At 47.2% G+C, this 20,984-nt stretch overlaps 1 protein-coding gene and 1 long non-coding RNA gene across 4 annotated transcripts in view; one reads left to right on the top strand and one right to left on the bottom strand.

The window, feature by feature from the left end:
* The window catches only part of Alpk2 (alpha-kinase 2), a 115,987-nt gene that overhangs the window by 73,847 nt on the left and 21,156 nt on the right, over positions 1-20,984 (top strand). Inside the window, exons 5-9 of the mRNA XM_039097413.2 lie at positions 4,140-4,287; positions 10,638-10,765; positions 10,861-10,896; positions 14,619-14,893; positions 16,379-16,467. Coding sequence (XP_038953341.2) covers positions 4,140-4,287; positions 10,638-10,765; positions 10,861-10,896; positions 14,619-14,893; positions 16,379-16,467 — 676 coding nt within the window. The remainder of the gene's footprint in view (positions 1-4,139; positions 4,288-10,637; positions 10,766-10,860; positions 10,897-14,618; positions 14,894-16,378; positions 16,468-20,984) is intronic.
* Positions 174-4,141, bottom strand: LOC120098336 (uncharacterized). Of its 3 annotated transcripts, none has more exons than XR_010059863.1 (4): positions 3,910-4,141; positions 1,842-2,905; positions 1,517-1,650; positions 174-680 (listed from the first exon to the last, which is right to left on the bottom strand). It is a non-coding gene; the product is annotated as an uncharacterized LOC120098336 (long non-coding RNA). The 3 variants fall into 3 exon arrangements; XR_005496528.2 differs by having other exon boundaries at positions 2,012-2,905; XR_010059864.1 differs by having other exon boundaries at positions 1,517-2,905.

Here is a 20,984-nt window from a genome sequence, read left to right as displayed (position 1 = left end):
CTGAAAGAACAACCAGTGTTCTTAACCACTGAGCCATCTCTCCAGCCCCAGCTTTCTCCATTCTTAACCTGAGTCCCTGATCTGGAGCCTGGGATTTCCTACGCAGCCTTTAACCCTCATTACAGAAAGGGTTAAAGACAAATTGTCACCCACCGGAGTACGGACGTACCAAGTTTTTAGTGCATACATTTTATTGTTAGAGACAGGATCTGTGTATCCCAGGATGCACCACCATAGCCCATTTATGTGGTGCTTGGAATGGAACCCAGGATTTAGGGCCTCCTGGGCATGAACTCTGTTGACTGAACTATGCCCCCAGCTCCCTGTTCATATGCTGTTTTAAACATGTTTATAGAGAGTGAAGCAGTGTGCTAAAGGGTCTCAGAAGCATTTTCAGAGCCAGGTGTGGTGGTACACACCTGAAATCCCGGGCCCTGGGAGGCTAAAGCAGAGGGGTGCTGACTTTGAGGTAAGCTTGAGTATTATCATTAAAGGTTATCCTGGACTACATAGTGAGGCTGCTTCAAAACAACAACAAAACGTTTCAGTCCGGAAAGAGATCATACATCAGGTGTTCTTGTCCATGATCTTCCAAGTTATACATGGGAAACGATAGTTCTGAGGGCCGCTACTGTGGAGGAGTTTAGACCAAGCTCAGGGCAACTTCACAAGTATGAAGGCTGCAGAGAGAGAGAAAGGAAGGTGGGAGTGCACTCTGGATGGTTTAAAGGTGGTGCTAGCAAAGCAGGTACCCAGGGCTCTCAGCCATGTCCTGAGAAAGCCTCCTCTGAGGCCTTCAGGTGGTGGCAAACCAAGGCTTTTCCAAGCCTGAGTGGCTCGGTGCAGCATGCAGGACTGTTTCCAGGGGCCAAGACCTTGAAGGCCATTGAGGGGCAGATTCAGTGTTAAGATTTTCTGCGGGTGTTTGCTGTGTCACTTTTCCTAGGGACACAAGAATAAACATGTGTTCATCCCAGGAACTGCATCAGTGACACGTTAAAGGAATGACTTGACTCAAGTCTGGTGGTCCAATGAGTTGACTGGAATTACAAGACAAAGAACAAGGAGGGGGTGACTCACAAGCACAAAGATGTCTCAAAGCTCACGAAAGCCAAGTCTTGGGAGGTCCAGGCACTGACTTGAAACTTCCCTAGCAACTGTTGCTGCTTATATAACCTTGAGATGGGGCCCTGAGAATCTCTAGAAGGTTCTAGAAGCTTCCCAGACTTGTGAGTTTGCCTTAAGTCTCACTGACTTCAATTCAGAAGAAACAGCAGCCCAACAGCGTCCGTACTGTTGTGTGAGGGACTGCATTCCGCCTGTAGGTTGGAGGCGCTAGCAACGGGAATCACCCAGCACAGGGATGAAGAACTTAGTTCAAACACCAGGTCACTGACACCACAGGGTTGATGCCCACGTAGCATTAGAGGGAAGAGTGGTTCTCATCTGCTCCCTAAAGTATGTGGTCCTTTCAGGGGTGTGGAGCCATGGGGTCTAAAGAACCAGAGACGCTCACCTGACCTCCTCTGGGGTCCTCAGTTTGGAGGAAGTTCCAAGATGATTTGCTTAAGCCTGGACAGGGCTTTACATGGTTACCCTTGGGTAGAAGTCAGCAGTAGGCCAGCCTCTCTCCTCTTGAATGGCAATTTCCTTTGCAGAGGAGGAGACAGAAACACTGACTCACGGGTTTAAGCTCACAGATCCTTACCTTACCTTCAAACCAGCCCCAGGCCCCTGCCTGGTTTGGCTGACCACCTGAGCATTGGTTTACTAAAGCACTTGTTTTTATAGGCTGACCCCAATTATTTGTGATAATTAGTGTGCGATTTCTTCGTAAGCACCTGCTGTATGCACTGAGGGGCCGGCACAGATGAGGGTCGGCGACCTGGAAAATGCTTTGCTATTATGGGATGTCTGCGTTCATAAGCTCGGCCCAGGGCAAGCACCTGCCTTTTCCTTTTAACTAGTTATTTCTGATTGACCTGTGTGAGCTTCTATCGGTGGTGGACACCTTTAAGAATCGGCTTCGCCAGCCGGCACTCAGAAGTTCTTTGTTTTGATCTGCAGCCTTCCCTCTTTCTGGTTCACTGGTGTTGAACACGACCACTAGGAAACTACCACGTAGAAGTGCTCATGTCGAGCGCAGGGCGTGGGCTTTGTAAGACTCCGGTCCTCCTCTCTAGAATGGGTGGGCCCTAGGACGCCAGGTGCTGCTTTGACTGCGGGGACCCGGCTGCCTGGTGCTCTCCTCGAAAGCAGCCCAGATTCAATGCCCTCCTCCTGTGTCATGGCAAGCTAGGCATCAAGAAAACGCGCTCAGGTGATCCTGGGAGAAATGAAACAGACACCGGTGTCCTTTCTTTGGTTTCGGAAGCCTACTACAATGGAAGCTTCCTGAATAACAGGAGATTCTAGAATTTACATTTATTTTTTGTGTGTGTGTGTGTGTGTGTGTGTGTGTGTGTGTGTGTGTGTGTGTGTGTTTAGAAAGCTTGCGGAAGTCAGTTCTGGGTCTCAGGGATTGAACTCAGGTCTCAGGCTGGCAGCAAGTGACTTTATCCACCAAGCTGGGGCTCTGTAGCAGAGGATTTTCTTTTATTTTTTTTAAAATCTTCCCCCGACCAGGCTGGGCAGAAGGTATAGCCCGTGGCACTCCCGTGCCTTTGCTGCACTTCTACTTGTCGGCCATGAACAGGATCGTGGCTGACTGCATCTTTCCCAGAATCCATCATGCCGCTCTGCACCTGTTTCACGTTCTCCTCTCCATCCCACGATGCGATCGGCTCCCATAATATTGGCATCAATCTCTGCGAGGCTCTGGTTGAGGGATTTGTGACTCAACCAGCCCATTGCTACTTCCCGGTGCCCCGAGTCCGATTTTATATTTTTTCTGCTATCTTATTATCTGCGGAGTCAAAGAAAAATTGGAAAATCATTAACACGATGCATTCAGTGTCCGAGGGAATAAAGGCTAGAGTTGGTACTTCACGTTTGCCTGTGGACTAGACGGCATTCTATGATAATGTTGTATTCTTCTGTGTTAACACCTAGGCTGTAATAAACTGACTACATTTCCCATAATGCCAGGCCTGTTCTCTTGGCTGGGTACGCTGGCCTCCTCTTGTTATAATGCCTTTACTGCCACCTGGTGGCTGCTCTGGCCAAAAACACATTTGCTTATAAGGTCCTGTCTGTGGTTAAACTCAAAATCACAGACCAACCAATCCTTGGGACTCTTTCCCTCCTTGTTTGGGTTTCATTCATATTCAAGTCACTCTTGTCAGTGAGATGGGTACAAGACATGTCACCCCAGTCCACCAGACCATCTTCACAAAGACAACTGCAGTGTGTGTGTGTGTGTGTGTGTGTGTGAACTTTATTCAACAAATAATTTATTTGAATTGTCTTTTACATTTGGAGACTTTAACCTCAGCTGCCTGAACAATGCAGATTTTATTTTACCCCTGAATCACCAGCTCTTATTTTGGTCAGGTGATTCTTTAACAGCATCTTATTTGGCCCAAATCCTTTGGACTAGGCCTCTGTAACTGCTAAAACTTTCTTCCTTTAAAAGAACAAAAATTTGGGGGAGAGAGAGAGAGAGAGAGAGAGAGAGAGAGAGAGAGAGAGCAGGGGAGGGAGGGAGGTGGGGGGAGGGGGAGGGGGAAAGGGGGAGCGAGCTCCTTGAGCAATTGCTTCTCTTGCCAAGTAAGTGCCCAGGTTCAATTCTCAGCACCCACGTGATGGCTCACAACCACCTGTAACTCCAGTTTCAAAACATTTGACTCCCAACTAGGATCTCTGCAGACACCAGGCACAACTATGGTTCACATACATAAATCTAAATCAAAAATCAAAAATAGCTCAAGTTCTAGTTTGCCATGAGCATTATAGACCTTTAGAACTTACATAATGAAAAACAAGCATCATCATCATCATCATCATCATCATCATCATCATCATCATTAGAATGGTTCATTTCTTCGCCCACTGTTACCCTGGAGCCAGCCGCATCTCCTCTCGGGCCGTTTAGTTGCTTCGTTCATGAGTTAGGAACGTTCTCCTTGTCTCTCAGGACTGCTGCAGCTCGGTGACTGAGATGACCTTTCGCCTACGCTAACCTGCACATCTGTCCCCAGCTCCAGTATTGCTGAAGAAGATCCAGGCTGAGCCGGCTCCCGAGCACTCTGGAAATATAATGCTGACCTGTCAGTTTTCAGAAATCCATGAAGACTCTACCGTTTGCTGGACAAAAGATTCGAAGTCGATAGCCCAGCTCAAGAAAAGGTGAGCTGTTCATCCTCTGCTACTTCTCACGGTTATTGTCTGTTTGCTTCTTAGTGCGGTTGTCAACGAAAATAATAAATAAGGAGAAACGAGAAGCAAGTAGAAGCCGAGGTTCCATAGCCAATGTCTGTTAAGGTTTAGATATGACGTCCCCGCCCCACCCCCAACCCCAAAGGCTCATGGGCTTAGGACTTGATTGACAGATGATGGGCTTTAGGGACCCAATGAGAACCTGAGGGCCCAAGGGCTCTGACTTAACGGGTCAATGGCTTTATAACTTGGTGACATTATAACTTGGAAGGCGGAAGAAACTGGAATGTGGCGCCTGGTGGAAGTGGGTTATCTGGGGTGTGCCTTTGAAGGGTGTCTTGGCTCTGGTTCTTGTTTGTGTCTATTTCCTGGCTGCCACGAAGGGAGGAGCTTCAGTCCCTATGCCCTTCTTCCATGATATAAGCCCAGAAACACAGAATGAACTGGCTACAGACTGAAACTAAAATAAGCCAAAATAAGTCCTCCTTCCTTTTCAACACTCCACGTCAGATATCTTTTTGTTGTGGTGAAGAAAGGCTGACACGGTATCCAAGAAGAGGAAGCGTGGAGCCCAGCTGTCTAGACAGGGAATATGGTGGCTAGTTCTGGCTTCAGCCGGCCACCTCTGACTTGTGTGTTCCTAGGAAGTGACAGGTTCTCCAGTTACAGTTTTTAAAAATCAGAATACAGAGTGAATAATATTCTAAGCTCGGGGGCCTACGGTTACAAAACTCTCTGGAACTTATAGGTGTTTTCTGATTCAACATCCCTGCCCCCAATTAACAGAGATCAAACAAAACTAAGGAGAATGAACAGTGGGATGGGGGGGGGCAGTCCCAGGGTCACAGAAAAGCAAAGCTTTTGAGGAAGACAAACAACATCGCTTAGGATAGAAAGAGCACATTATTCTGGATACTTAAGATGTTGAAGCAGTCGGAATTGGAGGTGAGCACAAGAATCACTGGAAAATGCCACATTGAGGACAACCCATTCAGCTCCCCAAATCAGCCCGGGTAATGAATGTTCAAGAAAACAGTTGAAATCCCAGCTCACCTGACAATCCCTCGAAACAAATCAGTGGAGATGAGCTAACTCAAGCTTCTCCCAGAAACTTCTTTCTGCCTAGAGAGGCCTTAGCCAGCTCCCTGAGTTCTCAGAGGTATTCCTGTCTTGTAATCTTAATGGAAATAGGCTGGAAACGTGGGAAACGGGAGTTCCTATATTCATCAAATAGTCCTGCTTGAAGTGAACGTCTGGAAATTATTTCCCATGTGTACCCATGGAGACTTGAGCTGCAGTCTCTAGTCTACCAGCATCGCTCCTGAAAAATCCAGACACAATTGCGCACTAACCACTTGGCTGGACGTGTTCCCATGACCCTGCTTGTCTTGTGCATGGCTTAAAAGCAACTGTAATCGCGACGAAGCGCTCTGATTTTTTAAATCGAGGCGCCTCCCTGGGGCTTAATTTTTAAAAGTACTCATTATTGATTTTAATTATTTTCTGAAACGGTCCTTTAATTGTTATTAGCCAGCACTTCCAGCAAGTTTGGATGCATTCTTCTTGGTCTAATCTGAGGTTAGTGTTTGCACTTTCCAGGTCTTTTGAGATCCAAGGAGTATTTCCCCCAAACCCAACTTCCCTCCAGGGAGCGTGTCACTAGTAAGCTCTCCAGGCCTTTAACCTAAGTCTTTGTAAGGTTTGCTTCCTTTCTTCTTAGCAATGGCTCAGTTGGACCAGTTTGCTTTCTTTGTATTGCTACTGGAGAAAGTTTCTAAGTTGCAATTCCTTTGTCCATAGACAACTCATTCCCCTGATTTCAGATGGCTTTTCAAATGCCCCTTAATTCCCCTCACCCTTACTCCCATTAAAGTACTTAATTTTATGCGTCCCTACCTGAAGCAGCTCAGCGCCTTGTCGGTCAGCTGGTTCCATTGTAATGGTGAGGCAACCCGAGATGACTAGCCCACAGGAGGCCTATTTTCTCACCATTTTAGAGGTTGCATCTGTGAGGCGGACCTGTCACCTCGGGTCTGTGGTGGGGACCCCAGATGCCAACAAGAGCGGTTTATAATAGAGGGAGATGCTGACCTCATCGCTAGCGAGTAGAAGCCCAGATGTCCCAACCCCCCTTGAGGACCTGCCATCGATAAGTTAAAGACCAACCTCTGCACGTAACCTCCTAGAAGGACCCACTAGTGCCACTCTGGGGACAAATCTGTAGCATATGTGGGCGGGGGATAGTCAACACCCGAACTATAGTACTTGCCAAGGTATAGATTTCAAAGAGCTGAACTCTCTCGAAGGTGATTAGGACCGTGGCCTTAAACCTACCAGCCAGCTAAGAAGAAAATCAGTTAGATGGAAACCTCTTCAAATGGGCATTTGAAGAGGATGTAAACAGCCAATAGGCAAAGGGATATATAAAATGCGTTTTCTTTTTTATTAGATTTTTAAATTTACATTTCAAGTGCTATCCCCTTTCTCGGTTTCCCGTCCATAAACCCCCTATCCCATAACCCCCTTCCCCTGCTTCTATGAGGTTGTACCCCACCCACCCTCTCCTTCCCACTTCCTCCCCCTGACATTCCCCTACCCTGGGGGTGGGGGCGTCCAGCCTTGGCAGGACCAAGGGCTTCTCCCATTGGTGCCCAACAAGGCCATTCTCTGCTACATATGCAGCTGCAGTCATGGGTCTGTCTGTGTGTGCTCTTCGGATGGTAGTTTAGTCCGTGGGAACTCTGGTTGGTTGGTATTGTTGTTCTTATGAGGTTGCAAACCCCTTCAGCTCCTTCAGTCCTTTCTCTAACTTCTCCTCCATTGGGGGAGTTCTCAGTTCAGTGGTTGGCTGTGAGCATCCACCTCTGTATTGGTCAGGCTCTGGCAGAGCCTCTCAGGAGACAGCTATATCAGGCACCTGTCAGCTTGCACTCCTTGGCATCAGCAACATTGTCTGGGTTTGGTGGCTGTGTGTATACGGCTGGATCCCCGGGTGGGGCAGTCTCTGGATGGCCTTTCCTTCAGTCTCTGCTCCAAACTTCGTCTCCGTATCTCCTCCTGTGACTATTTTTGTTCTCCCTTCTCAGAAGGTCTGAAGCATCCACACTTTGGTTGTCCTTCTTCTTGAGCTACATGTGGTCTGTGGATTGTATCTTTGGTAATCCAAGCTTTTGGGCTAATATCCACTTATCAGTGAGTGCATACTCTGTATGGTTTTTGTTTTGTTTTGTTTTTTGTTTTGTTTTGTTTTGTTTTTTTGGTGTGTGTGTGTGTGTGTGTGTGTGTGTGTGTGTGTGTGTGTGTGTGTGTGTGTATGTGGATTACCTCACTCAGGATGATATTTTCTAATACATATAAAACAGATTAAGGTTAGCAGGCACTAAACTCAGGTGTTGTCTTTTCTTCTGCACAGAAAACTTAAAATCAATACATGACTCAAAACGGCTTGGATGGGTCATCGTACGGTTTGTCTTTGTTTTATGAGTCACCCAGGCTGGCCCCGAACTTGTACTCCCTCTGCTTCAACCTTCCTCGTAGTTGGCAGTACAGGCATTCACCTCTGCGTCGAGCTGGATGTGTTCTATTTTAAATAGCAAACAGCCAAGCCAAGCAGTGGGGCAATTCCTTATGAGCACAGGAACCTTTTGGTGAGCCTGTTAAGAGGTGGGCTTAACAGGGACATGCCATGGCCTCTGTCCGGGTTTTAGCTAATTTCTTTAATAAGCTACAGTTTGGAAGCTGGAAGCCAAAATGCTTTCTTGTGCCCAGAGCAAGACTTGTAGACTTTTTCCAGAGAGTCTACAAAATAGAATGTGTTGGCATGCGTGTGTGCGTGCGTGCGTGTGTGTGGTACATGCGTGGTATGCTGCGTGGTGCGGACGTGCGTGCATGCGTGTAGTGTTATGTTATATCTTGGCTCTGGGGAGTTCTGAGGAGCCTCTAAGGCAGCTGTGATCATTCAAATGTTTTTTTACCACTAGGAACGGACTCTCCTCTCTAGAAAAATAGGCACTTTGGAGTAGCATGGGCTTTTGAAAGAAGCATTGTGCATGATCTTCTGATCTATCTACTGAGAGTTGGGCAAGGTCTTATTGCTGGGCTCTCGACTAGAAGGAGCTGAAGGTGCATCCCCATTAAATGATCCTGGGGAGGAAAAACCAAGGTTCAACCCACCTTGGGTGCTGAGTGGATGCAGCCAGCTGTCCCCAGTTCCTTGGCATTGGGATTGGGTAATGCAGTATGGCGGCTAAGCATCTCGCTCGCATTCAGCCTTGCCCACACTTAGCCACCCTGTCCTAGAGCTAGAGCGAGTCCTAACTTACAGAATAGTAGGATAGGAACTTAGCTTTTCCCACTCCTGGCTCAAAAGGTGCACCATCCTCTTTTATTTTCCGTAGTAACATTGTTGCACCTTCTGGCTGAATGACTACTTGTCTTCCCCATCACAGAATCCTCCTGACTGAACATATAACGGCCCTCTCTAGGACATAAAGATGTGGCTTTCTTTTATGGAGAAAGCCCAGGGACACTAGGAAACCCCGTCTTTCCCGGCTTATGGCCATTCACAAGGCGAGACCTTTTGTTAGGGACTCTCACGCCTGCTGTTTGCTGCTCCTCACGTTGGAGTTTGATAAGCAACCTTGTTCTTTCTGGAAGCTGAGAATGCAGCTAAGTAGTGTGTCCAAGACCCTCTGCAGGACTGGGATCTAGGCCCTTCTGACTTCTCAGCCTTTTGCTTTGAAGGAACTGGGGAAATGAGGAGAGGACAGCAAGATAGATGGGGGTCTTCCTGAGTCTGGACCGAGAATCAGAGAGTTACTGACCTTCAGGAAAGATGCTCACGGGACAATTTCGTTGAGTTTGTTTCCAGCCTTTTAGGGGGGATCTTTTTTTTTTCCTTTTTTCTTTTTTTCGGAGCTGGGGACTGAACCCAGGGCCTTCCGCTTGCTAGGCAAGCGCTCTACCACTGAGCTAAATCCCCAACCCCCTTTTAGGGGGATCTTAACTACCCCTTTGCATGACTCTAGCTGGGCTGGTCTATGTATCCCTAGAGAAGGACACCCCACTACTCTCTGGGACTCACTCGGCATTGACTGTGCCAGGAAGTGCTTAGATGTGGACCTGTTCCTGTCTGGAGTTAACCTTTCATCAGTGTCTCAAACAGTGGAGAAACTGATATGATTTAGTGGACCTGGTTATAAACCATTGGTCTATCCCAGAGGAGGCAGTAGAAATCAAAGATTTGAAGTCTGTAGGGGAAAAGAGAAACAGCTAACAATAAAGCCTTGTGTGTCAGTGGAAGCCTGCTGTCAGACGGACACAGACAAACCCACATAGAAGCCTACTTCAGATAAGGACACAGTCACACAGCATTTTTGCATAGTTCCGCAGCAACATATGTTCTTATCAAATTTGGAATAAAGACTGCAGCTCTAAACATTCACAGAACTATCTCCGATTTAAGGGCAGGAATCAGAAGCTACTTGGGGAGCCGGACTAAGGTCCAGCTTAGATCTCTTAGCGTCTCAGCTCCCCCCATCTGTGGACAGTACAGTAATCATAGACGGTCTCTTAAGTTGTCCTGAGGATGACGTGAAGATGAGTCCCTGTGTCCCTGAGACGTGGCAAGCACAGCACAGCACATCAGCCATTGCTTCAGTTATTGTCATCGTCTTTACCCACCACACCGTCAGTTACTGTATTCATTGTACTTAGCGATACTGGGCAGGGGGATGGAGGGATAGAAACATTCAGTAAGGTGCACATTATTTAAAGGGCCTTGAATATACTGGTAGGGAGTCTGAGGCAAGAGGATGGCTTGGGGCCTGGAATTCGAGACCAGCATAGTAAGATCCCCATCTCAAAGCAAAATCACCTACCAAGTGGGAGCCCTCAGTTCTGAATCCTTCTCTAAAGCTCGGAGCCTCTTTCTTTTGCTTCCTGTGTATCTAAGTTTAGACTTGGGTTTAGAGTCACTGATTTCCCTCATGTACCCAGACCGCCGACATAATTAGGACGAGTTCTGAGCTATGCAAACAGCAGCTTCCAGAAGCTCCTGAAGGCTCCTGGCTTTCCTGACAGCCCTTCAGGACGTTTCTGCATATTCGCGTCGTGTGTCAGAGTAAGACTGTGAAACCGCAGTGCAGTAATCCTCTCGATGTGCGAATCTGTTGTTTAATTAGCCGATTGGGGGGGTTCTAGTCTATATGTTAGCCCGTTGGCTGAAAGAACAAGGCAGGAAGACATTAACTCCTTCCTTCTTGAGAGCGTTAAGACTTCCGAATGACGAAGCATGTGAATGTCGATGTCCCCTATTCCAGCGCAGGGGACAGCTCCAGTGTTTCCTTGGCCATCGCCCAAGCTGGTCAGAAGGACCAGGGCCTCTATTACTGCTGCGTCAAGAACAGCTACGGAAAAGTCACTGCTGAGTTTAACCTCACAGCCGAAGGTAAACCTCAGCTTCTCGGCTGCTCGACAAAGCCCTGGGCCCCGCCAGCCCAGAGGGACACCTGTCCTGACCCCGTTCTCTCTGTTTCCTTCCAGTTCTCAAACAGCTCTCCAGTCACACGGAATACAGAGGTAAGTGACCATCAGGAACTGGGCTCCCCACCCAAACACGAAACAGCTCCCCGAAGGAGACTCTTTGTTCCGTGCACTGTTCCAACCAAGTGGAGGATCACCCAAGAAGGGCTTCAGAAGTGCCTGCTGACTCGGGATCCGTTTCCACGGGGCCGGAAGGGCCATTGTCCCGGCTACAATTGCAGTAGATTGCAAATACCTAGAAGTGTATCATTGGCGGAGAAGACTGAACTGCAGTCGTGCAGTCTTGGGAAATCGTGCAGGGGAATTTGGGCTTCACTTTCTTTAGACATGAGCCTTGCTTGCATGAGGCTTTCTAGTCACTGACACCTAAGTTTTGATTCTCCCGACTTCCTCTTCAGTTTGACTGGCTGAGCAGAATATGACCTTGTTTGATTGACATGTGCTGCTTTTTGGTACCTATGCTGTTCTATAGTATAACAGCTGCTGCTTGTAGCCATTTAGGCAACAGCGAAGCCATCCATTGAGTTTCCACAGCCTGGCACAGTCTGAGCTTGCTACACCTTCTAGTATTCCCTCTTACAGAAAATGACTCGTCTGCCTGCACCACCCACCCTGACCCATTGTTCTAGGAGAGTGCGGAGGCTCCTGGCTATAGAGCTCCCCAATACTTGGGATCTCAATTAGTCCCACACAGCCACTTTTTAACAAAGGGTGGCACTGGGAAGAACTTCCCACAGCAGCAAGGCAGTTCCACACACCCCTGCAGCCAGCCCTGCATCACCACAATGCTCAGGCAACCGTTCCGCAGCACAGAGCCCTTGGCCATTCAGGAGGGCTGTGCATTGCTTGGATGAGCATCTGGAAGATGTGGTGTGTGGTGTCTAAAGCAAACGAAACAGCTGAGGCTTCTGGAAAACAAGACAACGGAGAGACTCAAAAGTCTAGTACATAGGAATCAAGAGGCTGGGACTGATCTAAGTGTGAGGACCTTCTCTGTGACCCTAGCTCTGGTGTGTGTGTGTGTGTGTGTGTGTGTGTGTGAGAGAGAGAGAGAGAGAGAGAGAGAGAGAGAGAGAGAGAGAGAGAGAGAGACCTGTCTCAGCTACATAGTCAGCCTGGTCACATGAGAGTCTGTTTCAAAAGTCAACACAACAAAACCCCTAGAATCATGATTTAGAAATGGTCTAGCAAACACTGGGATATAACCAAATGTAATAGAGGTACCTAGGAGGCTGAGGCAGAAGGATTGTGAATCCCATTCTAGCTTGGGATACATAAATAACACGATTGTCAAGGAGTGGAGAGGAAGGAAGGAAGGAAGGAAGGAAGGAAGGAAGGAAGGAAGGAAGGACAGATGGACTCAGGACTCTATTCCTACACTACCTATGTGTCTTCACTCTGAAATGTTCCTGTGCTGAGATTGATATCTCTGGCCCACATCCCTCAGGGCACACACACTGCCCCCTTCCTTCCCATATGTGCTACAGCAGCTTGCGGGAGACTCCTCTGTCAGCTTCCCACCATTGGCCGCTGTTCACTTCTCTGATGCGTGCTGTGACTTTAATAATTAGCTTTGCGTGAACTCGTCTCTTAAGGTTCCTTTTCCAGACACGAATGAGACTTTAGTGAACATACATGACAGTCCCCTATGTGCAGATGAGGCCACAGTACAGCTTCTCTGCAGCAAAGAACCAGCCAGGTGACTGACCCCAGCCCGAGTTTGGGTCTGGACCGTGAAGACATCTGCTGTGCTGCTATAACTGGGGACCCCAGTTTTGCAGATCCACATCAAGGTGCAGGGTTACCAGCCCTTGTCCTAACCTGGACCTTCAGATAAAAAAAAAGCTGAACACTTAATAACATGCTTTGTCCAGGAGAATATCCCTTTTTTAAAAAAATATATTCATTTAATTCTTCCTATGGGAAACAAATAATATTTTATAAAATGATCTCTAATTTAAAAGAACTAAACTTGTGAGTAAATGCAAAATGACGGACCAAATAAAACACAAAGTAGTACAGATTAAATATATTATGTTAAAATTAATTTTACATTTATTTTTTTAAAAGTAAGTGTGTGTGTGTGTGTGTGTGTGTGTGTGTGTGTGTGTGTGTGTGTGTGTGAACCAGATAAAAGTTTCTGGGAATTGGTCCTCTCCTTCCACCACATGGGTCTCAGGAATCCAAGGATGTTCAGGCTTGGGGGCAAGCACCTCTGCCTGGTAGGTCATCCTTACAGGACTGATGTTATAGAAATTAATATATTCGTGGAATACTTTTCTTCACCTCACGGTAGCCCAGGCTGTAGGCAGCCACACAGTTTCTTTGTAGCAAAACCATGTGAGGGATTCTAAAGTCTACACACCAGTCCCACAGTTGGTCAACTGCAGTGAGTCTGCTCCTAGCAAGGGACTGCCCTTCCGGTACTTGAGGCAGCTGGGAGCTTGAGCCAGAACACTGTGCCCTTTTACAGGCTTCAGAGAAAACTGCAGCTTTTTCCCAGCCTGTGGCCTGTGCGCTATATTCCTGTCTCTCCTGAGTGCCCTTCAAGTCCCCATGTCTCTGCTACCTGTGTCATTCTTCCACGGAGGGAACTGTGTAAGAAGGAATTTCTCTTGCCAGCTCCCACTTTGGGCAAGATCTGACTGAAACAGTTCCTCGGCTAAGCTGTCACTGTGATGGACATTTTCTGGTGTTGTCACAGAGGAAGAGGGAATTCCAATAGACACTATCTCTTTCCCTCCAGAACATTTCAGAGACTGCGAATACTCCTCAGATCTTTGATTTTCCCTCTCATGGTTATATCATCATTAAAGTGATAGTCACATTAGACTTTATAGTCAGGATTGTTAATTGTACTGCATGGACCATGCTATTTAAGCAACTTTCACCTTTAGTTCACCTGATGATTTTCCTCCAAGTTGCTTTGCCCATGCACAGTGCTGGGAACAGGGTACATGGCCTGCCGCTCACTAGACTGGTCCTGCTCCAGTCTGTGGAGTCTTAATTGTGTTCAGCTCCACGATCCTTTTTGTTAATGAGGCAGCTCGTTCTCCTCTGGCCTCTGGACCTCTGGAGTATCTGTCTGCCTCCTCTCTTCCTTCTGTAGCTTTCAGCTGTTTGAAGCTTCCCCTGCCTGCTGGGTTTTTTTTTTTTGTTTTTGGTTTTTGGTTTTTTTTTTTTTCTTTCTGACTATAATCTTCTAGAATAATCCTGTCTCTTCACAGTCCTAATGCCTAATTTGAGTCACAGGCTTCGTTTGTGTGTGTGTGTGTGTGTGTGTGTGTGTGTGTGCACTTAGAAATGAAACAGCTAAAAAAATAATCGCCGAAGCCCCCCGCTCCCCCCAAGCCCTAAGGAGAGACGATCCAGAAAGCGCTGTTGGATCTTCTCAATGGTGCACCTCCCCCTTCTGCTTTATACAGCTTTTAGAATTGCTTTTGGTTACTGTGCTCGTCTCTACTTCCCTTTTCCAGCTATGCAAGTCTTCCTTCACCTTCCCAGCTTTGCTCCAACCAGTCTCTCCTTGTTTATGGCCCTTAGCCTGTTCTTTTCATGCTCTCCTCCAATGGCCTTTCACCCCTCACTCCCCCTCACTCCCACCTCCTGCTAGCTGTGTCTCATTTGGGCGTTAAGGATGATCGATCTCTCTGGGTTCTACAGGTCTCCCCTGTCTTTACCCTTATAAAGGGAGAGTAGCTAGTCAAAGACCAGGACAGGAAATGACTCTGTCCACTGAAAGCTGAACTGTGTTTTAGGATGTGAAGAGATTGAATTCAGCCAGCTCATCTTCAAAGAAGATGTTTTCAATGACAGCTACTTCGGGGACCACCTACGCGGCCAGATCTTCACGGAGGAGCTTCACTTCGGCGAAGGGGTGCACCGCAAAGCTTTCCGCAGCACAGTGATGCAGGGCCTCATGCCCGTCTTCCAGCCCGGCCACGCATGCGTACTCAAGGTGCACAACGCTGTCGCCCATGGGACCAGAAACAATGATGAACTTGTGCAGAGGAACTACAAGCTCGCTGCCCAGGTGGGTCAGTGAGCCCAAGGGTGTCACCGCGGGTGGGAGAATGACACATGACATGAGAGGAAAATGAGACTCAGAGTTGAGAGTCGGAGTATTTCCGCTAGGACATTTGACTTTTTTCGAGTGTGGTTTAAAGCTAAATGATTGGGGGCCCTCACTTCTCAGTTCTCACAAGAAATTGGGGCTTAGTCCAATTTCCCTTTTTCACCTGGGGTTCACTGGTCTGGGATCATGTTGGTCCACTTGGACAAGGGGTGACATAAAAGGAGGGAGTTCTAAGTGACACTAGATGCTGGGACCCCCGACGACAAATAGAACAAGCATTAGAATGTTAGGGGAGGTGGGGAAGAAGGAACGGACATTCAGATAGGCTAGGAGTCATCTTGTTTCCTGCCTTCTTGGGTTTGTTCAAAGTTTGACTATAAACTTTAAGGGAAGACTGAGCAAAGTGTCTATTAAGAGTCCCTCTCTCTAAAACTGAGCCGTGGGTCGAGCGAAAAGACGGAAGAAGGGGAGGCATTCATGGAGCAAAGAGTAGCACCTTCTCCCCACCTGAGCCTTGACCCTGTGGTTCCCCTTGCCACCAGCAGTGGCCAAGCTGCTAGAGTTAGGTCTAGAACTTTCCCAGTGTGCCCCTTTAAACTATTTACCCATGGAATTAGTAGGCAGGACTTGGTGAGACTGTCAGATACCATCAAACATTGAGCACCCAGGTCAGGTATGCAAATGTTCAATGGCACGGTGTGCTCATAAGGGCCCCTCTGCTCCAAGTGAAACAGAGCTTTCCACTCATGTTGCTTTCTCCCTGAAAGCCAACCACTTCTCTTCTTTCCCTCCTTCCTCCCTGTCCTCCCCTTGCTGTCTTTCCTCTCAAGCATGACCCAATCATAGAAGGTCCCCACAGCGTTCCAACCCTGGTCAACAGGACTTACAGGGAAGAAAGCACAATCAATCCACTTGGCTTTTCCTCAGGGGGAATCCTACTAAATGTTCACTATTCACTACTCAAATTATACCTCTGAAAAGGAATTTTGGAGAATCTTGGGAAATACCAGTCCCACCCCTTACCAACCATTGTCTGACGTCATGCCAAAGGACCTGTCTCTCTAGATCTGGGACAACCTTCCTCCATGCTGGTTCCAGAAATATTATAGTTCCCAGACACTTTGCCCGAGAGGCCATTTACCTAACGCTGACTTGTGTAACTCACGTGTCAGCACCTTTAATGCTGGCCCGTTCCACATTGTAAGTTTTGTTTCTGGGGTGTAGTTTAGTGACAGGACACTCACCTAACTTAACTCACAAGGCTCTGGCAAGGGTCTCCAGCACTGAGACAAACAAAAAAGATGCTTCATGATGCCAACCGGCCATGATGGGCCTAGGAGTCTGTTTATCTGAGCAACCTTGGTAATATGAATAGTCTTGCTAAGCAATATTCTGAATTCTTCCAGTCACTTAGATTTGCCATGGTTTTTTTTGGCCATACAGGAATGCTACGTTCAGAATACTGCCAGATACTATGCCAAGATCTATGCCGCTGAAGCACAGCCTCTGGAAGGCTTCGGAGAGGTGCCGGAGTAAGTTTGTGGAGGCTCCCATGTGTTGTTACCTCTGATTTGCTGTGGATGTGGAAGGTCTAAAGGGTGTGAGGGTGAGAGGGGTCAAGTGTTTGATTTCATCTCTCTGACTATAAACTCTGTGAGGAATCACATGGCCACTGCCCTGTTCTTGTTTGATCTCCAGAGGTATAAAAGGATTCCTGATAAATATTATATTTTTAAATTAAAAAAGAATTATGTGGGGCTGGAAAGATGGCTTAGTGGCTAAGAACACTGGCAGCTATTCCAAAGGACCTGGGCTCAGTTCCACTCATGTGGTGGCTCACAACTGTCTACCACTCCAGCCTCTTTGGTGTGTCACTCTGATGCCTTCTTTCGGCCTCTGTGAGGTGCACAGATACACATGCAGGCAAAATACCCATACAAATAAAAATGCGGGGCTGGGGATTTAGCTCAGTGGTAGAGCGCTTACCTAGGAAGCGCAAGGCCCTGGGTTCGGTCCCCAGCTCTGAAAAAAAGAACCAAAAAAAAAAATGCATTGATTTTTAAAAAGTAGCTGTGTGCGACTTTGTGTGGGAATGTGAGCGAAGGCAAATGCCAACTTCAGAGGAGGGCATCTGCCTCCTGGCGCTGGAGTTACAGGTGTTTGTGAGCCACAGAGGTTGGGCCACCAGATGTTGGTATTGGGGACAAAATTAGAATCCCTTGAAAGAACAGTAAGTACTCTTAGTCACTGAACCATTTCTCCTGTTCCATGATTTCATAAATAATCTTTTTTTTTTTTTGGTTCTTTTTTTCGGAGCTGGGGACCGAAACCAGGGCCTTGCGCTTCCTAGGCAAGCGCTCTGCCACTGAGCCAAATCCCCAACCCCATAAATAATCTTTTTTAAAACATTTTTTATTTTATTTATATGAGTACACTGTGGCTGTCTTCAGATACACCAGCATCAGATTCCATTACAGATGGTTGTGAACAACCATGTGGCTGCTGAGAATTGAACTCAGGACCTCTGGAAGAGCAGCTCTTAACCTTTGAGCCATCTCTCCAGCCCATAAATAATCTTTTTTTAAAAAAACTGTTATTGTGCTGCTCAGGGGTTAAGAACACTGGCTGCTCTTATAAACATCCAGATTAAATTCCCAGCATCCATGTGGTGAATAACAGCCACCATAATTCCAGTTCCAGAGGACCTGATGCCCTCTTCTGGTCTCCAAAGGTGCTGTGTGGGTATGATGCAGAGACACATGCAGGCAAAACACCCACCCACATAAAACAAAACCACGTATTTTTTAAAGTTTATTTTCACTATTGTGAATATGCATACATATATAGTGAGGCTTATGTGCTGTGGCACACATGTGGAGGTCAGAGGTCAACTCTGTAGAGTACATTATCTTTATTATTGCACCTTTATGTAGGCTCCAGGGATTGAACGCAGGTCACCAGGCTTATAGTGCAAGTGCCTTTACCTGCTCAGCTGCCTCTCCAGCCCTAATACTTACTAAGTAATTATACATGTGAATGGAATAATGGATTCTATCACATTGAATAGATGCTAGGGTATCCCCTCTTATAGATTTCACCTTTGTTGCTTTGTCAAAGCAATAAGCAAATACAAGAGAATTAAGGCTATCACAATACAACTAATCTGAGAAGCTAAGCTATGGCCACACAGTAGGAAAGGGTGGACACAGAAGGGATAATCAGGAACACGAAACAGAATCCACTTCTCTGGACAGAAACTTTGTCCTTTATCCACTCATTGCCTAAGTATCTTGGGCCTCAGCAAATTTCCGAGAGTCTGGAGCCGCATTTATTAGCTGTTTGCATAATAAGGTCATATTTGCATGCTAAGTAGAGAAAGGGCCAAGTCAGGACTTTCTGGAAATGCAAAAAGAGCAGCCATTTATACATCTGTGAAAGAAGAGGGCAAAGAAGGACACGTTGTGTCTGTATGCTCCCGTTCACTCAGAAACCTTTCTCTTGGAAGGTGCGACACAGTAGGAAGTCCAGAACTTCCTGCTCTCTGCTGAGAAGCACAACACACGAGTGTCTAGTACAAAAAGAGCCAGCAGCAACTTTAGCAAAACTAATATGCTGCTAAGGGCAAAGGCACAGTCAATGCCTTCCTGTTAAACTCGAAGACAGCAGTTGGCATGAGTTCAGTTTCATACTGTGGGGACCTGCCTGTTACCTTTCTCGCTTTCACTTTTTCCAGCCTCTGTTCTCTTAAGTTCTTCTGCCATAAGGGAGGGAAAGTAGAAACTGTAACAGTTTTAGGACAAAAGGCCACATTCTGGCAGTGCCAGCAGCCTAGACTAGACACCTGTCACCGTAGGACCAGCGATGGTGAAAACCATTGAAAAGAGCTTGAATTCATGCATTGGGAAGAGGGATGGAAAGGGATTCAGTGACTTCAAGTTTATCCTTGGGGTACTAACAGGAGCTAGGCATGGAAATACAGGAAGTACGAAGTACGCATAACTAAGCAAGAGGGCCAGGTGTATGCTTGATTAAACAACCCCTCTGTCTTTGCTTCTGCAAGGTGAGCCAGAGCTGTTATTGCTGTCACCCTGAGGACATGATCTGTTTCCTCCTGCTGCTCTAGGGTGCAGCCTTGTCCTTATGGATGATTGACCTGTCTAGGGTGTCGTCCGGTTTGGGAGGTTTTGCTGTGTCTGGAATCCAAGGGTTAGGAGGATGGGTTATCTCCATGACTTCAGCCTTGAAGCAGGATGGAATAGATGAGCTAGGCAGACACCCCTGGAGTGTTTACCATGCCTAGGCAAGATCAAGTGGGAGTCTGGCCCAAAGGAAAGGAATAGGACATAAAATGAAGGCGGAGCCGCCATGCTTTCAGCCTAATTTTAATTAGTTACCTTGTCCCAAATGGAGGATCAAGGCTTTTGATCAAAAACAGGCCCCTTTTTTTCCATTACATTTTAATGTTTGTGTGTGTGTGTGTGTGTGTGTGTGTGTGTGTGTGTGTGTGTGTGTGTGTGTGTTTTACAGCGAATGTGTGGAGATCAGAGGACATCTTATTGGAAAAGATTCTCTCCTTTAACCATGATGGTCCTGGGGCTTGAACTCAGGTTTGGTGGCAAGGGCCTCTTTATCCAGTGAGCCGTCTCACTGACCCTCAAAAGTAGAGTCTAAGTGCCTGTCAGAAAGGAGTAACTCATCTACCACATGCAGAGCCAAGATGTCCTACGTTGTGCACAACTTGACTCTCGTACGGCTTGGGGCCCTTTTAAAGGAAAAGAACGCATCATGAAGACAGGGTTGGGTTTAAGGACTTAAAAGGGTGGGTGTCTAGGAGGGAGTGAAGCTTAATTGGTTTCATCCATATCCACCAAACAAGCCACAACCCTCAAGATATTTGAGGGGACACACACACACACACACACACACACACACACACACACACTCTCTCTCTCTCTCTCTCTCTCTCTTTTTCTCCTCCTCCTCCTCTCCCCCCACGTTTCTTTCCAGAAATGGGCCCCCAAGGCAGTTTTCTTTTAGGGAGCTTCTGGGATCTTGAAGAGAAAACACCCCCTGTAGTTTTTATTTCTCATTGTCTATGCAAATGGCTCCGACTGGGCAGACACCAGGCTAATTGAGATTGTGAATAATACCCAGACTCCTTTCCTGCTCCCCATTCCCCAAAGGCTACAGAATTAATAAGAACCCAGACAAACCTTGAACTAACTCTTTTATACGGTGGGTAATTGGCTAGAAGGAGTCTTCTGCAGATCCCCTGAGTCTTGCAGATGTGACAAAGCATGACAGACAGACAAAAGCTTGATGGACAACAGCTCCATATGCCCCTCGCATCTGACTGCCCAAGATATCTCTGCCATCATCCTAAGCAGTGGGGGTGGGGTGGGGGAAATGACTGCTTTAAGAGTCTTTCAATGGCTTCTCCCTCCAACTGGTAGGTTCTCTCTAAAGATATCCTTGTGGCTGCCCCCCTCCCCGCCCCACTTCCTGCAGATCTCACTCAGATAACCTTTATTAATAAGCAAGGGCTGCCAAGTCTCTTCAAATGAAAGAACAGCTCCTTCACCACCACAGTGCAATCTCCTTGCCAGCCCCTGCGTTAGACTTCCGCCTGCCACTTAGCTCCATGCAGTTACTCACTGTGTGTTGCCGCCATTTAAATGTAAGTTTCATGCAGGAAAAGGCAGAGCCTCTCTTCTCTTTACTCCTGTTTGTGAGAGAGTGGCTGGGAGAGCGTTAACACAGGGAAGTCACTGAAAATGAGTGTTTGTTGACTGAAAGAAGGATGGATAGGGAGGGAGGGAGACAGGGAAAGAGGGAAGAAGGGAGGGAGGGAGGGAGGGAGGGAGGGAGGGAGGGAGGATAGATGTAGTCAGTGGGTGGGTGAATAGATGGAGAGGTGGGTGGGTGGATGGATGGATGGATGAATGGATGGATGGATGGACGGATGGACAGATGGATGGAAGAATGGATGAATGGATGGGTGTATGGATGAGTGATAGCTACTGACCCATCGGATTACTGAGATAAAATT

The sequence above is a fragment of the Rattus norvegicus genome, chromosome 18 (genome assembly GCF_036323735.1).
Source record: "Rattus norvegicus strain BN/NHsdMcwi chromosome 18, GRCr8, whole genome shotgun sequence".
Lineage (NCBI taxonomy): Eukaryota > Metazoa > Chordata > Mammalia > Rodentia > Muridae > Rattus > Rattus norvegicus.
The sequence above is the reverse complement of the archived record's forward strand: the minus strand, read 5'-3'. Positions and strand labels throughout refer to the sequence as shown.